Source organism: Colias eurytheme, chromosome 23 (assembly GCF_061535395.1).
Source record: "Colias eurytheme isolate Ceu_HAF_F1 chromosome 23, ilColEury1 Martin Lab GWU primary, whole genome shotgun sequence".
Taxonomy (NCBI): domain Eukaryota; kingdom Metazoa; phylum Arthropoda; class Insecta; order Lepidoptera; family Pieridae; genus Colias; species Colias eurytheme.
Window position 1 is genome coordinate 7,221,727 of NC_143002.1, and position 25,459 is coordinate 7,247,185.

At 32.4% G+C, this 25,459-nt stretch overlaps 2 protein-coding genes across 2 annotated transcripts in view; one reads left to right on the plus strand and one right to left on the minus strand.

Moving 5' to 3' along the window:
• Positions 1–3,357: 3,357 nt before the first annotated feature.
• On the minus strand, positions 3,358–6,570 carry beta4GalT7 (beta-1,4-galactosyltransferase 7). The gene is made up of 3 exons (XM_090115425.1): positions 6,316–6,570; positions 5,241–5,775; positions 3,358–4,023 (listed from the first exon to the last, which is right to left on the minus strand). Exons 1-3 carry the CDS (start codon positions 6,434–6,436, stop codon positions 3,780–3,782), a joined length of 900 nt encoding a protein of 299 aa, XP_089971551.1. The 5' UTR covers positions 6,437–6,570; the 3' UTR covers positions 3,358–3,779.
• A 14,726-nt stretch (positions 6,571–21,296) lies between these two features.
• LOC149898393 (homeotic protein empty spiracles-like) overlaps positions 21,297–25,459 on the plus strand; it is a 28,971-nt gene continuing 24,808 nt past the window's right edge. Inside the window, exon 1 of the mRNA XM_090115611.1 lies at positions 21,297–21,830. Within this exon, the coding sequence (XP_089971737.1) occupies positions 21,386–21,830 (445 nt within the window). The 5' untranslated portion in view covers positions 21,297–21,385. The remainder of the gene's footprint in view (positions 21,831–25,459) is intronic.

Consider the following 25,459-nt stretch of genomic DNA (forward strand, 5'->3'; position numbering starts at 1 on the left):
CATGACCGAAAATAGATAGAAGATTAGAGAAGAATTCTCCTCTTCTAAATAAATCCGCTACCAATGGGTAGCACTCCTCAAACATTACGCTTAACACGTCCGTGAATTTCTCGCTCAGCATTTTTCTTGATAAAATAATGTCTCTTAATCTATTAAGTAACCTAATAAAACTAAAGTTATGCTTCTCTCTGGTTTCATAATCTTCTCCATTACACTCACTTATTTCCTGATCTGCAGTTTTCTCTCTATCATCACGTTTTTTCCTGGGTTTATTTTTCATTTTTTTTTTAACTTCTTGTCCCTCTTTCACTGAAATGTTCTCTGACTCCTTATTTAAAAATTGATGATCGTTAGTGTATTCCTTATCTATATGTTTTTTATTCTGGTTTAATACCGCTCCACTGTAAGTTTCAACATTCCTATCGACGCTCATATCATTCGGTATATTTATACTTGTATTCTCCACTATTGTATCCTGACTTCCTAAAGAACCTGTTTTCATCTTCTCTGTATACACCATCAATGCTTTTTTATATGAGCAGTTCTCCACGCTCATTATACATCTTATCTCTTTTTCTTTTTTAAATTCTGGACATATACTTCTTTCAATCGCCATATGTGGACCGCCACAATTTACACATTTGAAAAATTTTGTGTCACAATTCTCGTGGTTAAGACCACACTTAGGGCACACTCTTTTTTTATGTGGACAGAATTTTTTAATATGACTAAAGCGCCAGCAATTCGCGCACTGCGAGACTGGAAATGTATACGGTTCCACTATAAAACGACAACCGTATGCAGAAACATAAGGCGGTATAGCGGTACTCTTAAAACAAATTCGAATAGTTTCACTGTCAACCCATATTCCTTCACTATTTTGACGACGTAAACGCCGCAAAGACACTATCTCACTCTCACATACAAAAATTTCTTTTAACTCTTCTATACTTGTGTCTAAATCTACTTGCCTCACTATACCATAACAAAATTTCAACTCATCAGTTCTATAACATCTCCAATCTCTCTTAATTAATTCTTCGCATTGTATTAAAAGGTCAGCATTCTCTTTATCTCCAAAAGCAATCGATACTTTATAATTACTTTTAAATTTAATTCTTACTATATTCTTAATGTTCAAGTCCCTTAACAGTTTTGCGAAAGCGATTTGTTTAGGAAGTTGATCTTTTGACGTCAAAGTTACCTCATATATTATATCCGAACATTGAGAGTGAATCGAACTATTGTTCGTTACCTGAATGTCGTTTACTGCATTTCTTTTCGACTGCTTCTTAATTAACCGCTTCGATTTTCTATTTACCTCAATGAAATCATCATTGTCTAAATCACTATAATCTCTCACCCGTTTACGATGTATTGATTCGTCCGAAGACATAACCGCAGACATAGGGTGTAAACCAAATAGTTCGCCACCCGATTCTTCGTTAAACACACTACCGCATGGTTCGATCGCACACGCATTGTCAGACATTTTTATACGACGTTAAGCGCCTGCGCGTAAACAACACGTACAGCTCACACGGCTGGCGCCGAGCGACTGAAGTTTCGTTGAAAATCGTTTTTATTTTTATTTTGTTGAACAAATTCATTGATCTTTTGTAGATTTTAACGTTGTGGTTGTTTATGGTTGATGGGAAATATTGAACAGAAAGACTTTAGTGCATTTAGTAGTAGTAGAATTAGTCATAAATATCATTGAAAATTATCGTGAAGTTCAAAATTTTGTGTAGATGGCGCGGAAATAAAGTTTATTTTGGTGTGTTTTTTAAATTATTTGTTTTTGTGCAATATTCGTAGTTATCATATCAATTTTATTGTTTATATCATATTGGTTGTATGTTTTTATGTTATGGTTTAATTCTATACATACTGTTTTTAAAATAATATATCATATTATGTGAAAGGCTTAGATTGATGATAATAATTGTATGGGTGATATAAATGAAGTGAGATCTTTTCTAACGTTTAAAAATTGACGTATTACCTATGTGATACGTATATATTTTATTATATTGTAATATATTTAATGCAGGAGGAATTGGGAAGGGGCAATAAAACAATATATAAAGTATAAAAAAATGTATGCTTGTACTAGAGTACACACGTAAGAAGTGAAACTTCTTTATGACCTTAAAAATGTCACGAGTATGGCGTAACGCAAAAATGTCACGCGTACGGCGTAACGCAAAAATGTCACGCGTACGGCGTAACGCAAAAATGTTACACTAAATTTTTGTCCAACCCCGATAAAGAAGTTTCACTTCAATAATGTTATACATGTATATGCTTATGATATATAATTATTGAGGGAATAATGGAATTATTTTTTACTCTAAAATTAATTCTAAATAAAAATATCAATATAAATATTCATATCCATAGACTTTTGCATTAATACCTAAGGTTTTCATTGGTAATTACTAGTAATTAATAATTTTATTAATACGCAAAATCAGTGTACATGTGCCTTTTTTATAAGTGACTATGCTTAATTAAATTTATAACTGCCTACCATCACTTGTAGATATTGCTACATAATAAAAATATGCATGTTGCCTTGCAACAAGATTATTTGTGTTAATGTGTGAGTGAGTCTTACAATAATTGTGCAATAATCTTTCTATTGATAGAAGGCTTGCTAGAATAAAGTCTGGTTTATTATTTATGGAAAGACGACTTCCATAGTTTTCTAAAATTATTGCGCCATCTAGTGGTAGGCGAAACCCTTAGGCGAAACCTATGAAATGGGTATGCTTCTAATATTATTAAAAAGTAGATGTGAATAAGGAATAATCCGGCCATTGATGTTTCGATGGTTAAGTGTAAGGAATTCCGATAAAATGATAAGAGGATAGCCCTATCTGGATAGGACCTGTTTTTAACAGTAAAAATCGTTGTTGTTATTAATATATAAACACTATTTAAATTAAACTTTTGAGATATCCAAATATATAGTGTAAACGATTAATTATAATTATCCTCCGAAGAGGATATCATAGTTTCGTAATTACCATAAATAATGCACAGAGTAAATATTATAGCTTATGAACTTCATAAAAATGTATCCCACACGAAAATGCGTAGGTACTTATCAATGTAGATGTTAAAATAATCTTATGATGTTCCTAGCCTCAAATAAAAATTATTATGTAATGTACGTAATTAGATCTGTATTTATTAATAATGTTGCCAGTAAATTAATTCATTTAAATATTTTTATGTTTTATTGAAAAACCCACAACCTGCCTTTATAAAAAAAACGCTTCATATACATATGTATATTGTATGTACTCTTTATGTTTATAAATGGTGAAAAAAAAAAAAAAAAAACCAAACATTTAGATTATATAATATTTATTGTATAGCAATACAAAAGTATCTCCTAAACTATATACAAATCACACACAATAGTGAATGGAGCATTGGGCTAATACATTTATTCTATTAAGACTAGTTCTTGAGTTAATTCATAGTTCCTACCACACTTTAGAGTTCAAACGAAAATTGTCTTGTCATACATACTGCTTTCTGAATCGGTGGTAAATGTTAAAAAAATGTAATGACGATTCAAAACTGCATCTCGAAGAAGTAATTGAATAAATAAATGTTTGAGTTTTAAAACATCAAAAACAAGGAAAGTGTTACCATGTCACAAATCACACATCAGTTTCAAACACGAAATCTTACCATAGACATGCTATTTATTCACTGGGATATTAATTTATTTCTATTGGTCCATTATCATATAAATACACATTTCACCTATTCTTTTTAACTTTCGTCGGTTCGGGGCACTGGCACCACGGTGTTGCTGCTTTATTGCACAAAAGTTCCACATTTACCACTGTTATGGGTAAATCGTCGATGGCAACACTGTGCGTGCTGTGTATAGTGTAAGAGACGTCGTGTAGACCGGTGATTCTATCTCTGTGGCGGGTTACGTCTCTCTGGTTGTAGCATTTCCTCATATCTCGCTTGCGATATGTTTTATCGTGGATATGTCTGAAAATTTGTAACATTATTTTTATATTGATATGAATGGGAACTGGTTGCTAAGTTATTCCTTATCTGTATTGTTATTGTTTAAATATAAGTTCATGAAACAAGTATTTACTAAAAACTACAATTATTTTGAACTTTTCAGGGCATTATTTTACAAAATCATTAAAACGAATCAATAATGGAATAATGATATTTGAAAAAAGTAAATTGCAATATTCTCAAAAAACCAATGTTTTTTGTATCACAAATTGATAACAATATAAATAACTAGATTTCCGCCTGCGGCTTCGCCCGCGTTTTCAAAGGAAAACCCGCATAGTTCCCATTCCCGTGGGAAACCCGTATTACCCTCTATATGTGTGCTAAATTTCATTGTAATTCCTTTTTTTCATTAAAGGTCCAGTAGTTTTGAAAACCACACATACATACATAATTACAAATCTTTTCTCTTTATAATATTAGTATAGATTAATTACAACTACTACTAAGGGCGTTTGTCCACTACAAGGAATTTTACGGTCCGGCATTCCGATTTTTTACGGTCCGGTATGGCACGCAATTTATCTAAATACTAGCTTGTGCACTATACGTAATTTTACTGTCCGACATTTTACTTTTCCCTATTCCGGATGGTTTTTTGAGTTTACGAGTCGCTGTAGGTATAATTGTTTTCGAGTGCCCACTTGCTTGGATTTTACTCTTTTTATTGCATATGCCAATTGAAAGCAAGCTCTTGTTTTACTTTCTTTTAGCTGGCAATGAGATTTGAGTCATTTGAGAAGTCGGTATTGTTATTTTATATACATTGACCAAGCATTGACCTATAATTATTATCTAAGTAAGTGTTGGTAAGTTAAAGTTCAAGTGGGAATAGATTTAGCTCCTCGTCACCGATTAAAATAAATAAGTGAAACACGCATTTTAAATCTCTTACGGAACTTTATTTTTTATTATAACGAAGTAATATAATATTTCACCTTCTATATTTTTACTCGTTTCTTGTAAAATGCGAAAACAATCATTTATGATAGCATTATACCGCCATACTTCCTTGAACTGTACCGCACTGATCCGAGTAAAGACGGACAGGTGCACAAGCAATTCATCGGTTTTTTCATGCCACACCGGACCGTAAAAAATCGGAATGCCGGACAGTAAAATTCCTTGTAGTGCACAAGCGCCCTTACAATGTGTTTTTCATTTGCATAAATACTCACTTAAATGTATTTTCCGTGCCCGTCGTAATATTTTGTGGCCTGACCACTTTCAATCCTGCGTCTTTCAACCGTACATAGAACTCGTCATCTTCCAGCCCCCACCCCCAATAGTTATTCGACATGCCTTTAACCATTTCAAAGTGTTCTTTCGTTATCAACAAAATGCCACCAATAAAAGTATCGTAATGGTACTTAGGATGTGTCTGCGGTGACGAAATATGTAAGGGCCCTAAGGCTGGGTAGCTATACTTTAAATTATCATTTATAGGTAACAAATCCACATCATGCATTGCTATATAGTCGTATTTCTCTTTCGTATAGAGAAATCCCACATTTATTAAGGATGCACGATTGAATCTATTCACGTCTTTTTGTTGGATTACAAAGATATGAAATGGTATGTGTTGTTTGTCTAGGAATTTATACATATGCGGTACAAACTCTAGTAATTCTTCAAATCTATCTCTGAATGGAACTATGATGGCTAGCTTCTTTTTGTCAAGTGTTCTCGATGGTAGTCTTAAATTTTGCGGCTCTGAAAAAGTACATAATAAATTATTGCTAAAGTTGTAGGATTGCTAGGCTCAATATTAAAGTTGGTTACAATAAAATAAATTAAAACAATCAAATAATTTTTATATTTTACAAGTACAAAGATCAACAGGTCATGTGGAATAAAAATGAAATATAAGGAAATCATTAAATTGATAACATTATCAATCCAATATTTTATTGGACCATATAGAATTTATGTATTTCATTAGATAAAGTTTAAAAATTAAATTTATCTCTGCTTAGGGTTTGATTTATATTAAGAAAAGGAATGCTGATATTATACTTGTTTTCCTTAAGGAATTCCCTAGTTAATATAGGTACTATATTTTAGCATTTAGTATATTTTTTCAACAAAAATAGTATAATTGGGCATACTTAGAACTTCTCCAATTTAGACGAGCTATTACTACGGAATAACAATAGAGTATAGTGAAAATGTTTTCTTAATTAATGTATGTTGTTTTTATTCATACTTGTGGAACCGTACCAGAAATATTGAAGTTTTAAAGATTTTTCTTACCTGGTGGCGGGATTGGTAACGTAGCTATGAAACATCCCATTAAAAAGGTAAGTCCAAGGCAAATGATCAGGCATTTTGAGCTACTAAATTTGTAGCTCATTAAAATTATAGTTCGGAACATATACGATATGTGATATAAATATAAATGCACTAGAACTTCCTAGAACTCATTTTATACTTGTTTATAATTATTATTTATTTAAAAAATATATAAAATACAATTTTATAAACAAAAAACACAAACGTTGATTAACTATATAAATATTGACAAGTGACATCTGACATTCATTTCATTTTGACAGCTGACGTATGGACATGGGAGTGGCTACATACGTAAGATTTGGGCATCGATTAAATATTTAAATATCTTTAGAAACAAAATTATTATTTTGTTAACTTGTTAAGAAAATTAAATACCTATTAAATTAAATTAAATTCAATTAAATTGTAATATATAAAAGTATATATAGTTATTTGAGTGGTATTTGATAAATTTATAAATTATTTCATTTGCCAAGGGATAATTTAATACAAACTGATTATTGAAACTTAATATAATATTTGTATACAAAAACAAATAAAAAAAATGTTGTGTGGTTTTATGAAATCACGGTAAAAGTGAAACTGTTCGAACGGTTCCGAACACTGCTTTATATACCTACTCGGCAGCCGACCGTCACGCGACATGCGCTAGACAGACCAAAAAGTTTGAGACGATGCTTATGATGTAATAAAAGTTTCACTTTAAAAATAAAATGTATTTGGTAAGAAAATAAATGTGCGGTCTCGGTGAACTCGTGGTAATCCTTCTTGTTCCTCTTCGTGTTCGGAGTGCCTACTCAATGAAAACAAACTTTTCAAACATCTAATTATGAGATAAAAAAAATCTTTATTATGGACACGATTTTTTAAATTATAGGTCCTGAGAAATATTTATTTGAATTGGGTAAGAATGAAAAGCCAAAAAAAAAATGCTCGTAATTATTTTATACAAACGATCCTAAATAAAGTAAATATTGTTTTGTGAGAAATAGATTTAGTCTATTATAATTTATAGGAATTTTGAGGCTTGACCTATTTTATAAATTCGAGTCATTTTTTTATATTATATAATTTGAATACAGAAGATAAGCAGACGTATGCGATTTGACCGCAGTCCCACGGCCTGTTGGATCGAAAGCTGTGAACGCGGTCTACAGTGGTAAATTACGACTATCTAGAAGATGCATCGTCTATACTCGTCTCTTAGAGGTTCCCATGCTGTACCTAATTATCTGGAAAGACAGACGCCTGTATTCCACTCTTTGCCAGTTAGCAGATCGCAACAAGAAAGACGACGCAAAGCGTGCTGTGCGAGCAGTCGGAATTTCCACCAAAGCCATGCATTTCACAGCAATAACGTAAGATTATTTATCTATATTATTTTCCCGGGTTAATCCGGGTCGAGCAGATCATAAATGTAAACTAATACGATTACGATCATTCTTTAAATAAAAATAGAATAAGTTCTTATGAAAAAAATAAACAGGATATTTTCATATTTAAAATCCTTGTGATTATCGGTAGCCAGCAGCTGTAGACTTTACTTAATTATCACTGCAACGTTTTCTTTTACATTGTCATCGTTGTACTGATAAAAATCTTTATGTTCACTGCATAAAGTTTTTAATTGCGACTAAATTCCTTGTAGCCATTTTAATAACTAATAAAACAAACATGGCGGACAACAACACAAAATGTCAACAATAAATATTAATTTTAACCCGCACAAGCGTTATTTAAGTGCACAATGCAGCTAAATTAATTACCTAAAGTTTTTATGGCTCTCTAATTACATGCTATGGCCAACGCTTTAAATTATTGCCTTTGGGTTTAAACGAATGTTGCCATGTCATATGTTTTGAAATACCATGTTTTTTAATGTTTGTTTTAATTGACCTGATACTGATACTTAATTGATTCAAACCTGCATAGTTTTGTATTAATCATTTTTAAGTGAAGCTTCTTTAGGAGCGTTCAGAGTAAAATTTCAAGGTCGCGTCATGGCAATAAATAATTAAAGCACTTAATAATAGCTTATAGCTACCTATTTAATGTTTACCAGCAGAGTTAAATACACATATTTGTTACATATTTAAAGAAAGTTATGATCCCTATGGCAATTGGTCTAATTATAGAATTATTAAATGAATAATACTTGTTTCAAATAGATTTTCGGTAATTTCTAGTCGTTTGTAAAATATAGGTATTCCTACTACGCATACAAGCATGAATATACTACCCTCGATTTATGGAAACAAACAAAGCCTGGCAACACCAATTACGTTCCGTTTCACAAAACAATTCATCAATGTCGCAAGCCGAAGATAAGCCCACTAAATACCTACTTTCATAGGAATAACGTCTCAGTTAAAATGTAATTGAGAAAAACTACTAGCTATATTGTATTCAAGTTTTATATTTCAAACAGTTAATTATCGTTCGTGCTGGCTTTGAGTAATTAAAGGAATTAACAAACAAAAGTAGGCAGAGGGCTGATTTAGGTTATTTATATGTTGCTCGAAGCTATGGGTGCGTTTAAGGCGGTGGTTATGTTAAAACTTTGTCCCGATGATGCCGTGTTATTATCCATAATAATACGTAACTGTGACATTTATCAAAATTAATTGGCTCTGTGGTAACTATTTGTCAGTTTATTTACAGTGTTTCCATTAAAATGATATACCGTTTTCCCTGTACAAATTCTGCAATACCAATTATAGTTATATTATTTTAATTCGGGTGCGGGCTGATAAAAAATACAATACGATGTGTTTTTATATTGCTTCTGTCTTGTTATTGATGTTTTTTTTAAATATATTATGTTAAGTCCATGTCTACATTATGTCTGATAAAATTTAACAACTGTTTCAGGAATCGATGTTTTTAGTTAAGAACTTAGGTAGGTATATTTTTTTTATAAACTGTAATTTTTAAAATGTATTTGTTCGCATGTAACACGTGTGTAAACAACCATATTTCACCCTGACTATACCTACCAGATTCTTTCGCATGGATTTTATAGAATATCCGCACATGACACATCTATGGGCAATTTTGTTTCAAATAAGTAGGTAGAGTGTAGGTCAAACGAATTACTGTACCTACTACTTACTTAATAAAATGTTAATATGTAGATATTACAAACCCATAGATATGTTTTTTTTAGTCAATCAACTTAGTTATATCACAATTCACAATAATAAATCTCCAACTACCTACTCATAATATTTACCTATAACGTCAATTCAAATCAAATCTCAATAGTGACCGTGACCATCGATCACACCATCGATCATTCACAAATCAAAACTGCTATACAGGGTGTCCAACTGTTAGTATACTAAGCTCAAAGGAGGTTATAGTTTTGCATACGCTGAGTACGTAAAAAATACTTATAAAATTCCAGACGCATTTTTTTTTCAGATAGATGAATTCTTAAAACTCTATGTGTACACCCATAACAAGCAACCCGCCCAACTTTGCCACCAGCACGTTAGCTATCGTTTAAGATTATGTTTTCATAGACAAAATGCTCACATTAGAGAAGCGGTATATGCCGGCTGCGCGAAGCTAGAGAAGAAAACATGGATTTTCAGGAAAAATTTAGCAAAAAAATTTTTGACGTAATTTTGTTGTTTAAGTATTTTTTACGTGTTCAGTGTATGCAAAACTACAAATCCCTTCGCGCTTAGTGTACCAATAGTGGGACACCCTGTATATATACCTACTAATACTTTTTCAAATAAGATGTATAGGTAGGTACCTATATAATTATTATTTGGTAGATGTCCACTATAAACTAGTTCTAGTTCTAGTTCAGTTTTTCCTTTCACTTTTTATTTATTATCGACAAATTGGAGGGTTAGTTGCCTTTAAAGGATTAATTTAGGAGATTGTTAAAATAACTAGAGACTAAATAAATTGGAATCTTTCCTTTCACCTTCAATATACTTACTTAAACACTATCTATTGTGTAGGCGTTTGGCAAACATTCAATTGAATATAATTATGATTTTAGTTTTTATTTTGTAATCAAATGTTTAAAAATTACCCGTTACAATCAGTTAGGTACCTAGTTACGCATTTTTATTGCAAACTAGCAGTCCGCCCCGGCTTCGCCCGTGGTACATATTTACGTTTTCTCTACGTAAGAACCATCCTCGTACTTCGAGGAATAAAATAAAAAAAGAATTAACGAAATCGGTTCAGCCGTTCTCAAGTTATGCGCTTACCAACACATTTTGGGATTCATTTTTATATATAGTAGGTATAAGATTTTCGCATTGCTCATCAAGGTAACATAATTATATTTGACGCATTATTAAATATTAATGTTATAATTTCAATGTTAGCATATTATGTTAGGTATGTATTTTGTTTATTCGAATCCGCTTCCGCTACCGCTAACTCTTGATAATCGCTACCGCTTATCCAATACATTCTCACCCTAATCTTCCCATATAATTATAATCCCATATCAAATGAATGCATTTAAATAAATTTAATGAAAATTATACGCTTAACAGGTGAATACAAATTGTAATTAATGACGCGTTACATAGTACCTAGGTACTTATCTACCAGAGTCGGACGTCATTTTACTAAATAAAGTGTTTTAGCAAGGGAACCGGCCATATTTTAGTAGAGAGTCGATTTTGGTAAATATTTTATTTCTAAGTTGGTAAATTTTGTAAAATACATATAAGTATAATGTAGCAGTGGGTAGGTGGGTGGGTAGGTAGGATAAGAGAGAAGAAGATAAACATTGTAGGATTACCATTCATTATATTGTAACCATATTGTCATTTGTCAGTGCAAATAGTTAGTGATGTACCTATTTATCTATAATTGGTTTTCCGAACCGGCGAAAATCATTTCTATATGCCTATTAGGTAGGTACCTACCTATAACGATTCAAAAGTGTTCTGAAATAAATTCGTTTAATTTAAATAACCATTTAAATATAAAAAGCATAGTAAAATACCAAACAAAAAATACGCTTTACATTACACACTTTTTAGCATGATCCAAGATGTAGGTAAATAAATAGCTCAAACACTGATAGCATCAAGCTAAGGGTAATTACGCTAACAAACGGTGTCACGAAAAAGGGCTTTTATTTTATTGCCCTACAAGTGATTCACTATGGTTTTTATTCAGCCAGCTTTAGTTTTTTCATTTTTGTGATCAATTTTTTTATAGGAACATTTTTATATACCTACCTAATTAATATAGATACCTATTGTTTCCACGTACAAAGTTAAATCAAGCTCATTTTTGTTGAAATTGCTTTCACAAAAAGGTAGGTAGGTAAAATGTACTCAAGTACTTTTTTTATGTGAGAGAGAGGAGGCAACAGAGCAGACGCGACGCCTGATGGTAAGCGGTCAGCGTCGCCCATAAGCACCTACTACGCCGGGGACATTGTGTGTGTTGCCGGCCTTTTAGAATTTCCATAATTAATATAATTTCCATTTAGGTATTTTTCACGATTACGACGATTTAGAAGCGATTTAAAAAAAAGTCCAGAGTAAAAATGGACAGTTATGTTTCATATTGATACACCAACAGAGGAAATCGCTTTTCCATAAAAAAAAAAAACTATTTATGTAGGTATCAAACAATTTGGTTGTTCTTAATGTTCTTAAACATTGCTTTCTCTATACAGCTACTGCCTTATAGTTAATATAAATAATTAAGCCTTAATATTAAGCCTAATGACGCCAAATCCGATTGGCTAACAATACCTAGTGTTGTCTACATATCGATAAAGATTACATTCGATCAACGATTGGGTGACGCTAATGTGGACCGCCCGCGTCGCCCACACACCGCGCTACCATTGTTTTGCGACACTTTGTTATTGATTTCACTAGGGGTGGCCGGATTTATCGATAAAATTGTAATACATTCTTATAAGACAAGGAAATGTACGCATTTCCGGAAATATCATAAGGTAAGGTACATTTTTGCGACTCGTATTTATTGTTTTTAACTAATGGTGGCCGGATATATCAATAAAATTGTAATTTGTTCGTTCATTCTTGTAAGATAATTAGATACCTAACCTATGCATCTTTGTCTTATAAGATTTAGTGGGTTTTTTCTTGCAAGAGTTCATACATATCATTTTGCTTGTGTTTTAGTTTCAAGTAGGTAGGTACTATGTTGATGTAATGAATATAAACGATGTCATTATAGGTAAGTATGAATGTATCAGCCTTGTATTTCAATTAGGATATGATTTATTTTAATCAGTTCTTTTAAGACCTAAGAATCGTAAAAAACTATTAAGTTAGTTCTTGCAGAGTTAAGTTAAAAATGTTTTAATAATAAAGTTAGTTAATTTACTACCTACTAAGTTCAAATACATATATTTCATCGATATCGAGCTATTACATCACTATAGAACAGCAATCAGTCCCAAGTGAAGCGACACGTCACGACCCATTAAATGGTTCAATTTAAACCGTTTAATTTATGTTTTGAACTCCATTAATATGTGGTAGGCATGTAAATCGAGCCTTTCTCAAAGCCTTAGGAAGTTATGACTTACATAGTGAATAGTCAGCTTTAAAAAGAGTATAAATTGATGTAGTCGTTGTGCTGAATTAATTTCCAAATTTTTATCACTAAAACGTGTAATTAATAATTGTTAATTAATTAGATTTTTTTTAAACCGCTTTATATTATTTTTAACACCTACTTAACTACATAATAGGTACCCTAAATGAAAAATCGAATGAAGTATGTAATTTAATAAGTTGGTTTCCATTGTCCTTAAATGCTTTTTAATCTAAGCTCTTGACAAAAGGCGCGAAAAAAATCCGTAAAGGCGCTAAGTCGCCAGTAAAACGCCGCCACAGATTAAAAATTTTAATGACATTTGTTTTTTAATCTTACAGGATTGTGGTAATCTGTATTGTGGTTTTGTTTTTATAAACAAGGCAAAGGGTTTGGCTCTATTGTGACAGTAATAACTAACGGTAGACTATTAAAAAATAAGTATTAATTTTTTAACTGTTCGTAACGGTGCTTTATGGTATTTTTAACGGGTTATTTATTTTTAATTAGTTAGAAATGCCTTTTTACTTGGATTATTGAAATTTTATTCAGGTACTTAAAGTAAAATGCACAAAAAATGAGAAGATGTTTAATTTTTTTTAAACAGTAGGATAATTTAGGCATGTACAATCAAACGGTTCAGTAACACAAAATTTTATTTTACCGCCAATTCAATCATATTGACAAGAAGAATTAAAAAAGAACGAAAATCGAAAAATTTAAAATTAAATTTTGAAATTGAAATATCTTCGTTATTTCATTGAAGTAGAACGAATCTATAACCTTTGCCTCATCGCATTATGGGCTGTTAAAACAAACACAGTGTTGCGATCGACGCGAACGTAAAGTGTAGGCTTAGGCAAATGCAGTAAGCAGATAATTATATCGCGATAGTAGGGTTTGGGGACTCGATACATCTATCATTGCGGGTTACCATTTTGTTTTATAGCAGTATTATTTCCAGTGTGGAAAAAGGATGCCGCTAGATGAGTTATGTAGCGCTGTCATTTTCCCTGCATAATGGAAAAATAACTGCTTTAAAATATGTACGGGGGCTTGATTAGTACCTAGATATGTTCTTATCTATCTACACGAAATCTATTGCTATTTTGATGTACCTAATCATGTAGGCTATCTATATCTCTGCACCAAATTAAAACAAATCTGATCAGCTGTTTTTGCAGAACATAAAAATATCCATAAATGTAGGTATTCATTCTTATAAACTGTCGCGTTTAAAACATTAGTAGACGAAAGTCATTTTTTTTTATGGAATGGTCCTTATGCAAGATACAAAATGTACTGGCAAATAGTTAAATATGTAATAACACCAGCTTATTTTTTACATTATTATGTAATGCCATACCAAACAATTTTATGTTATTGGAAGGCAAACGAGCCGACATACTGCCTAGACCTAGTGGAAAGCAAGTGCGCCGCACATCAACGTTTGCAAACGGGCGTTGACTTGTTTTTTAACATAATATTAGATCAAATTATCCTTCAATTTGCTCATTTTACGTGTGGATAGTTACGATAAAATGTATCAAGTCCCCTACTTAACACCGAGATATTCAAACGTAGTCACGCTCGCCCCGCCCCTGGCGCAGGCGCGATAATCAGGTTCCGTAATTCGTTCCGCTATCGGTGTTATAGACGTAATACCATAGACTGCTGGTCTATATTGTCTATGGTATGTCTATGACATCGAAAGGTATCAGTATTGATTCTAGTAGGTACATAATTATTAAATTGCAAAGCCATGACTTACCTAGATACCTATGTCATGGCTTTGCAAGGGTAGGTAGGTAGTTGTAATGCCTTTAAATGAATGAAAAATTATTTATTGTAAAAATGAATGAATAATAAAGAAATATGAGAAACATTTTAAAAACTTACCTAACTATATTATCTATAGAAGGCGGCAATATCAATGGCAGAGATCTCTGACTCTACCAGACAACCCAGAAAAGACGAATTCAATAAATAACTAAGCATAAGAATTTTGGTTTGAATTTTAATTCTAGTATTTGAAATAAAATATCAATCTTGATCTGTACGTACATATACTTATATGTATCACTGAACATCGACAAAATAAATCTCTATTAGAATCGGGAAGGCCAAGACAAAAATAAGAAGTCAATGAATTAATATTATAGCCATGACGCTGGTCTATATTATATTTAGTCTATAGAATAATATCGAAAGGTGGTTTGATTTGAATTCAATCAGACTATAAATTAATTACCTACATAGATAAGTGTCTTGTAGATAGACTTTTCTTCTTAGTACAAATATAAAGAAAATAAAAGTGTTATGATAATTCGTAGTTCGAATTTTTACATAGCTATTTGCTAATTAGTAATTTATCGTGTAGGTACTAGCTGGGCCACGCGGTTTCATCCGCCAATTAAACCACTGGAATAAACAAGCATTTTATATACATAATATAATATACTATAAGTAATTAATAAGCATTCTTAACTAAAGTGTTTTTTCTAGTACCCACATAAGCAATATCACTCTCAGATTAATCAGAATTTGATAATATCTAAATACTTTAGATATTCCATGTGTGAAAGATTAACAAACATAATTTAAAAATAATAATTTAAAAACAATAATTTAAAAAATCCATACGTTCAAAATTTCTTACAAATTTTTGGTGTCTATAATGTTTAGAGAATCATGGATGGATAACAAAACATTATCATATAGTTTTGAAATCTGTTTCCACCATTTTCCGCTAGATGATGGCTAGATGTCGCTAGCAGTTTAGAAGAGAAGTTTTAACGCAGCAATCTCATACAATAATGAATATCAAGTAGTTCTGATTTATGTAGTCTCTAACTTGTCTCTAAATATTAATTTGAAATGACCTGTTTTGTTAAAAAACTTCTTTATTTCGTAGGGCCTGCATTTACCTACACCCAGGTAAAAACCAATCATTTATAAATAGAAACTTCCAAAAGGTAATTAATTACCTAGACATAGGAACTACATACTTCTAAATTTTACTTTAAATCTCCAGACCCATGTTCTTGTATTATGGGAAAGATACATTAGATATAGGTATAATACTAGCTTACCGCCCTCGGCTTCGCCCGCGTTTGCAAAGGAAAACCCGCATAGTTCCCGTTCCCGTGGGATTTCCGGGATAAAAACTATCCTATGTGTTAATCCAAGTTACCCTCTATATGTGTGCTAAATTTCATTGTAATCGGTTCAGTAGTTTTTACGTGAAAGAGTAACAAACATCCATACATCCATACAAACTTTCGCCTTTATAATATATATATTAGAATAGAATATTAGATAACTACATTTGTTTCATTGATCGATTATCTTTACTTACAAGTATCTAGGTATGTGATCAGGCTTCTATGCACAGGTAGATACTATGCACAGGTATGTTATTTTATTTCAACCTCTACCGAGAATCGAACTCACGACTTTTAGTTGTAGGTATGTGGCTTGTTAACCATTACACCAAGTCGGTAAATATTAATAACTAATTAATATTAATGATTTCTGTCACAAATTAATTGAACAATGCATTTATAATATAAGTTATTCTGCAGTTACTAAATTGCCGTTGATAGAAATATAGGTAGCTATTAGTATGTCGAATTATTATTAAAATATATACGATCTGTACTTGTAATTTGTGTTTAATTCAACTTGGCGTGTTTTAATATTTATGAGATGTTTGTTAAGCTTTGAATTATCGGTTGACAATAAATATTATACCTACAGATATTTACTTAGGTACTTACTTTAAAAGTGTTTTCTATAAAATAGGTTGAAATAATTACTTGTTATATAAAAGAATGGAAACAACGTTTTACACAATTAGAAGTATTTAAATACCTACTTACTTAGATTTTTGTATGGAATGTGCCTTTAATAATAAATTAAAACTTTTGTAAAAAGACGATGATGACCGATATCCTATCCTATAGTAGGTACTAATATTATTTGTGAGGATGTGTGTGTGTGTTTGATACTCTTTCACGCAAATACTACTGAACCGATTACAATGAAATTTAGCACACATATAGAGGGTAACTTGGATTAACACATAGGATAGGTTTTATATCCCGGAAATCGCACGGGAATGGGAACTATGTGGGTTTTTATTTGAAATCGCGGGCGAAGCCGCGGGCGGAAAGCTGGTATTCAATAAAACAAAAATATAATAATTAGGTAGGAACTTAATAGCAATACCTACTGATAGAACCTAATAACATAACATGGGATCCAAGAAATGCAAAAAAAAAACTATTTTAGTCAATTTTTACTCTACTACAAATATGAAGTTTGGTTGCAGAGAGGTTGCTGTGGGGTTGAATGTTCAATTCATATCTAAAATACCTAGAGATAATTTAGGTTCACCTAAGGGTTTACCTATTTACTTTCAGTAGCTATACCTATATTATAATAGGTAATGTCTGGATTTCTAAATGTATTTAGTTAGGCATTGATTTTTCATGATTCTTTTTACATTAATAACGGTAAAACTGTTTTTTCTAAGCACATAGATACCTACCTAATGCAAAAAAGAATCTGCAGTTAAAGAAAGATTGCGATGGATGGGGTAAGTTTTCTTAGGTAGCTTAAACATATAAAAAAACATATAAAAAGCTATATGTTTTATTTAGAAAATGTGGGGGGAACTTTTTTACAGAACAAATAATCTGTTGTAGACAGACCTGCATTTAATTCTTGCATAGATACCTATATCTATGCGATCTTTGAGTAATTTTACAACTTGTTTTTTATAAAACTTGGTAATTATTTGTTGGTTTAACATTAATTAAAAACCTGTGTGAGTAATAAATCATTATCTTTAAAATAAAAAAGCACACACTTGTTACACTTAACAACAAAAGGTATCATCATCATCATCATCAGCCTTTCGATGTCCACTGCTGGACGTAGGCCTCTCCTAATGCACGCCACTGAGCCCGGTCGTTGGCTCTTTGCCGCCAGTTATGGCCAGCAACCTTGCGGACGTCGTCACTCCACCGTGTAGCAGTATACAAAAGGTATACCTAAGGTTTTTACATCTAAACCTGTTGGATTTTTTAAAACGTTTCATATTATAATAATTGTATTTAAATAAAGATCAACATTAAATAATCGCTCTACATCGGTTTAAAGAAAATTTATCACATATATAAGAACAATATCTTTTACACATATGAGAAATAACATTTTTGCACTAAGTAGGTACCTATAGGTAGCTGCACATTAATCAGCTATCGAAATAAGTTAAGTATGTTTTTAATTTATTTTAAAAAATAGTAGGTAATTGATGATTTCTTTTATTGCTTAAGCCTTAAGTCAAGCTATTAGCTCCCTCAAATCTTAACATCTGTAGGTAGGAACAATATCTAGATATTGTAAAAGTTTTACTTGAAACCGAAGTTTAAATGTACCTAAATATAGAGTTTTAATTTTGTAGAGCCAACTGCAACTTTTTCTATAGGTATTATTAGTTAATATTATTTATCTGTATTTTTTTAAGTCATCTTTAAAAATAATACCTACCTTCTCTAGGTAGGAATTTTAGCTTCTAGTTCTTCTTAGTTATTAAGTATTTTATTCAATCTAGATTAATTAAGCTTATTAAGAATTATTATTTAAATAAATAATATTTTTATTAGGCAAGTAGAGTCTAAAATATGTTGACTGTAGAGTATTAAAAAACAATCTACATTTGAACTTTTCTTATAAAATAAACTTGCTTTTTTAACATTAATTAAATACAGAGCTATTACAAGGTTTTTACTTTTTATCAACTGATGTTACCTACCTATTTAATGCAGAGAGATACCTAGAGAAAGTCGTTTTTATGAAACTCTTACCTATAGGTAGTCATTTGTTAAGCCCTTTTTTATAAAATAGATACACAAATCATTTTCACTTCACAACAAAGGTATTGATTTTTTTTAATTTAGGTAATGTAGGTACCTACGGATTTTATAAGTTCATTATAAGTAGGTAGATATTATATTCAGTTTATCAATTAATATTTAAGAAATAAAATCTTTTGTAATGTTAGGCCTTTCCTAGTAGGTTTGTAGGTATTTAATTTTCTACGTATACCAATAGATGATTTATTTTCATGGTCAAAATCTTAGGTATGGTTAAGCTAATACCTAAATACCTAAAGCTAATTTAAAAGGAAATGTTTAAATTAAACTACTTAGGGGGAAATAATAGGTACCTACCTAGAGGAAAAAGCTCTACATACAATTCAATGCTGTTTAATGAATTGGTAATCGAAGTTGTACAGAAAACTCTATTAAAAATAATAATCAATGTAGGGTAGACTGGGTACGGTTGAAACAATTTCACTTATAACGACCATAACTTTGCTCTTTATAACCAGAGCGATGAAAAATAGATGTTAAATAAAAGAGCATGTATCTGTCTACTAATAGGAGCTATGATTTTAGTTCCATGTGTATTATTTTTTATAGCAGATCAAGTTAAAAAAATGAATCCGATTTGTTTCAACCGTCCCCATACCAGGGGCAGTTGAAACAGTGATTGGGGTCAGTTAAAAAATATGCAAATAATACAAAATATAGCATTAAAATATGTTTTATTGATTGTTTATTTTAAATCTAACAATAATTAAGTAAATCCTTTACAATAAGGTCTGCTCTCTTAATATGGTGACATACAAACAAGACAGATGTGCCTACTCCTCATCTTCTGATGATATCTCCTCTAGTATTTTTTTCTTTATTGCTTCTTCGGTGTTACTTTTACATTTTCTTCCATCAAATTTCTTCCTTTTTCCTCTATCCAATCGCTTCTTCACTTACTTAGCTCTTGTTGGTTTCAATATTAATTCTTGCTCTTTTCTTATCTCTTCCTTATCTGATGTGTCATTGTAAATAGTAGACTTCCTGAGTTTTCGCCCTCTATTATTATACCTTCTATTGTTATATCCTCTATTATATCCAATTTTTTTTTCTTGCTCGCCAGAGTCATTTACCTTGGAAGCGATTAATTGTGCTTCTTTGCCGCTTTTCGCAATGATCTCCGGTTTTCACTTCCTCATATGCGTCTTTGTACTTTGATAAGTCTATTTATCTCCCCGAAATATCTCTTACACGTACTATCGGCATCTAAAAATACAAAAAAATAATTAAAACAATGTTTCAACCGTACCCAAAAAAAATGTTTCAACCGTCCCCAACTCCTACTTTAGGTAAAATACAGTTCTAGTAATTGTAACAACAATGATACACAAAAACTAGTCACAATGTCATATTCCACAAGATTCACTTCAAACAAAAACGCACACTTAATACTGTCACTTAAATAGAAACGCCAATAATTGGAAAAATCTCCAAGCAAAAATACTTACTTTTGGTCATAAAAACATAATAGGGTCTTATAAAATCAGCTGAAGCGCGCGGAGATCGACGCAACATTGTGGTTCGTGTTTAGAACAGTTGTGCGCTTCATTTTTCCCTTGGACCCCTAACCCCCCCACCAACGGTTTGCGAGATATTCGTGTTGTTTCAACCGTCCTTTGTTTCAATCGTACCCAGTCTACCCTACCTACCTAAACAGAATTACGTAAGTACCAACAGCAAGGTAATAAAGCTATAATTTATTGTACAATCAGCAATATCAATGTAATAACAAAAATCAATTTCAAAAATCATAACAATTTTAATTAAAAAATCAAACTATTTACCAAACACTTCTTAGTTTGTAATGGCGGAAAATTTGCGTGAAATTCAATGCTTATCGCGTTTCATTAAAATTTAAATCAACACTATAAAGACGACGGCACAAAATTATTTTATTATCGATAAAAATTATTGCGGACGCCAAACGATTCTATACACCGGCAATTTTGCACCGAATCGATTATTCACCACTCGGAAACCGATGAAAAAGTTTATCTCGATACATTAAGCTAATAAAGCATCCGAGTTAATTAAAGACTATTGCTGCGTGGACGATGCGACTGGCAACGAACAAAAAAAAAGAATCCGACGTACCCAATCGCCCGCCTAATTGAATCATAACCAACTAAATTTAAGAGCACCGCAACCCTGTTAACGCTTTCCAAGCTCAACGCATCACACCATCTGGCCGGTTAAAAAAAGCGATATCCGAACGGATCCCGCCCACTGAAGAAGGTTCTATATTCAAATTCCGCCCGCTATCTAGAACCTACCAATGGCGGGAAAACTGTCGTATTAATGAGCGTCGTTTAAGCCGGCAGTAACACCCATAGCGGGAGATCAGCCAATGGGAGATCGGGCGTCCATGTTCGAAGTTTTTTTTATCTGCGGCGGGCGTCTAGCGCGGTAAAGGGCTCATTCGTCCGCGCGCCGGCCTGGCGTACGTACCGCTCGCGCCACGATGGATTGTGTCTGTGTTGTGTGTTGATAACTGTGTGCAGTGACGATAGATTTGTGAAAGCATGATGCCTCTCGCACCGACTCCAGTGGTGGCGGTGCCATCGAAGCCGAAGATAGGGTTCAGTATAGACAGTATAGTGGGTGACCGGCCGAAGCAGACCTCGCCGCCCCTGGCGAGCCCGGGCAGCCCGTCGCCGGTCGCGTCGCCTCGCAGTCCTTCCCCGCGGCCTTTGCTGCGACCGAGTGCTTTGCCAGCAGTTTTTCCGTCTCCGGAATTGAAGAGGCTTCCGTACTTGGACGCTCAGAGCCACCACCACCAGTTCCTGGCGCATTTTCAAGGCGCCGCGTTGGCTGCAGCGCTCGCTCATCAGCAGCAAGGGTTCGGAGCCCCTCTGCCCCCGCACCCCCCGCCCCACCCCGCCGCTCCTGTACCTAGAGAATCGTACCAGCTGTACCCGTGGCTGATTAACAGGCATGGAAGGATATTCCCGCATAGATTTCCTGGAGGTAAGAGTAGTTATGTTTAAGAGAGATAATAATTTTTGATTATACCGCTTATATAAAGAATTTTTTACTGTCGTCGGTTGTAATGATCAAAGTAAATCTTATTATAGGTAGATATCAATAAACATTTTCATAAATTCATTTTTATCCGGTTCGCTAAAAGTAATATTTTTGTTGACATTTATGCACAAGAACAAGGCCATTTAATTTATTTTTCTCTCCAAGCGTATAATATTGCATATAAAATAAATATAACAATGAAATAACAATAAAGTTACAGCTATAATGTAGGTAGAGTTTTTTATAGATAAGAAAAAATCCAGCGTTAAAATTTACCTAAAAATTTAGATACATATTACCTATACCTAGTTAAAATGTCTGTTATTGAGTAGAATTTTTCTTCAATTAAAACGTAGAATAAATCAACTCATCTTATATATATAAAAATGAATCGCAAAATGTGTTGGTAAGCGCATAACTCGAGAACGGCTGAACCGATTTCGATAATTCTTTTTTTATTATATTCCTTGAAGTACGAGGATGGTTCTTATGTAGAGAAAACGTAAATATTATGTACCACGGGCGAAGCCGGGGCGGACCGCTAGTTTAATATAATTTTAACTGTGAAAAAAATGTAGAGCCAATCGAGTAGCCGAATTTATTAATATATGCCTCAATAAAAAATCGCATAACACAACAACAATCACAATATTTTAAAATAATAATAAAAAGGTAGGTAATTTGAAATGAAAATAATAATATAGGTAAATAATATATCCAGAAGTTTATTTTCAACATTGCAAAAAGAAACAATTTTTTACTAGGTAAAATTTTACATCAAATGTTACCTATATAAATTAATTGTTTTATAGTATTACCTATGTATGGAAAGCTTGTATTATTTATTAAAAAAAGTAAATGGACAAGTGTTAAGTAAAGATCCGTCGCGTCGGTGCAAAAAGGCTTATGACGCTCTACATGTACCTATAGACAACAGAATTTCAATTATTTAATAAAATAACAAAAATAAATTGCAATATTATGAAAATCAGTTATAATAAGAAAAACAATTTCCTCCTAATATAATTTTAAGTACCTAGGGAGTCATTTTTAAATCAAGTTTGTCATTTATTTTTAGGTAGATGCCATAATAATGACAGAGCCAAACAGATAGTACCTATAGGTACATTAGCATCATTAAAATTGATCATACGTAATTAAAATTGACAATAATAATATGATTTTGGACAGTTTTATATTTCTACTAGATTTCCGCCCGCGGCTTCGCCCGCGTTTTCAAAGGAAAACCCGCATAGTTCCCGTTCCCGTGGGATTTCCGGGATAAAACCTATCCTATGTGTTAATCCAAGTTACCCTCTATATGTGTGCTAAATTTCATTGTAATCGGTTCAGTAGTTTTTGCGTGAAAGAGTAACAAACATCCATACAAACTTTCACATTTATAATATTAACTAGCTTACCGCCCGCGGCTTCGCCCGCTTTGTCTAAAACCTAATAAATTATATACTAAAACCTTCCTCTTGAATCACTCTATCTATTAAAAAAAACCGCATCAAAATCCGTTGCGTAGTTTTAAAGATTTAAGCATACAAAGGGACATAGGGATATAGGGACAGAGAAAGCGACTTTGTTTTATACTATGTAGTGATAATAGGATTTTATTTTTAATATTTCTAGTTCAAAAACATTAATTCATCAATAAAAATGAATTAGTAGTAGGTATACGGTGTCGCGTATTTGTACCTATACGAGTTTGTCGAATCCGCATGATACTACTTAATTACAACTTTTTACCGACATTGCAAAATATTAATGAGTTCACACTTCGTGGTTTTATGTAACGGCATTTGTAAATTCGTCCGTGACCATCAAATCGCGTGTCTTAATATGATGTTAATTATTTTGTTTTTATTGATGTGTGTTGCGTGGCCTTGCGCTTGACCTGATGAATTATGAAAAGAAATTATTGTTTATGCCTACTTACATATTAAAAAAGGATAAATTAGTAAAAGAAAAAATGAAGTAAAAAATGTGAGGTCGGTTCAAAAATGTGACATCATGTGTTCTAAATATGTAGGTCATCAGAGAAATACCTTTTCAAATTCCACCTGCTAAAAACATTATTTCAAAAGGGTAATTTAGTTTGGAGTAGGTAATTTTTTTGCTCCTCAATTATTAACATAAATAGGTATACCTAAATAAAACATAATGCATTGCAAATTTATGTTTAGCCTATTTTCTGCCACATTATTAAAATTGAATTGAATAAAAAAAGGAAAGGCCTGGCAGAAAAATCAAACATATTTAAATATTTTTGTTATTTTTACCTTATACATTTGGGATGGGGTTTACTGAAATAATTTGAGATGTAGGTACTTAGAGCTAGAATATAACGGTTTATTGAAAAAAAAAATTAAAATTAATGTTGGGACTGTAAAAATCTTCTTATACATACAAATGAATCGCAAAATGTGTTGGTAAGCGCATAACTCGAGAACGGCCGAACCGACTTCGATAATTCTTTTTTTATTATATTCCTTGAAGTACGAGGATGGTTCTTATGTAGAGAAAACGTAAACATGTACCACGGGCGAAGCCGGGGCGGACCGCTAGTACTAGAATAAAATTAGGTTTAATTAAATTTAAAAATTAATAATAACTAAAATGTTGTAGGTATTTTCTTGTGTTTGTTTTAAAATGTTGTACCTAAACCTATTTCTAGACATTTAATCTAGGTATTGCATAGCTTCAATCGCGGGCCTTGAGCGCGGGGACCGAATCCAGAAATTTAGTAACGAAGGAGGCGCGGAGGTGTGGCTTGAAGGCATAGTATGCAATAGCTTTACCGCGGCAGTCCCCGAGTGCCACACGTCTTTTTTTTGAGCAGGAAATTCATTCAAATATCTTTCTATTCACATTTTCTTGACATGAAGAGGAAAAAAAAAAAGACGGGTTGCACTCCGGGAGTGCCGGCAGAAGTTAAAACTTGATTATTAACGTTGAGCATGTTTGATATCCATCCGTCTTACGCTTTTTCGATCGTCACGTGTCCTGACGCGAGTTTAAGATTTTATACCCAACGCCGCTAAAGTAGTTTTCACTTCAAAAATATCTCTCAGGCACATCCTAGATTTGTCTTCGGCCTACGGTGTATGTTACCCAAATTTCAAATATTTCATTATTATCTAAATACATTCAATCCTCCCTATCTCTAATTAGGACAGATAACCCTGTTAACAAAACGTTTCACACATCGACAGCCAATAAACCGGCTGATTTATATAGACAGTATTATCAGAGCTTATCTCTAACTTGTAAGTGTTCAGATAATTTGGTGGTGTTATGTTTTTTTTGAGTAACATTTGAAGAGCTCTTACGATGTTTAATTGATCAGCAAGCAATGGCAAAAAGCTTGCAGTTAAAAATTTAAAAGAATAGTCCGGTCTAATTAGATATTTAAAAGTATAAAATTTCCCATCCTGATGCTAAAAAAAATGTTCAAAGCGTTCAAATGTTAATTAATAACAAAATATCAAAATTTATGGTCATTCTGGCTACCTGTCTATTCAGGTCAAAGGTAGCTAGCAAACTAGTAGGACCTTATAGTAGAT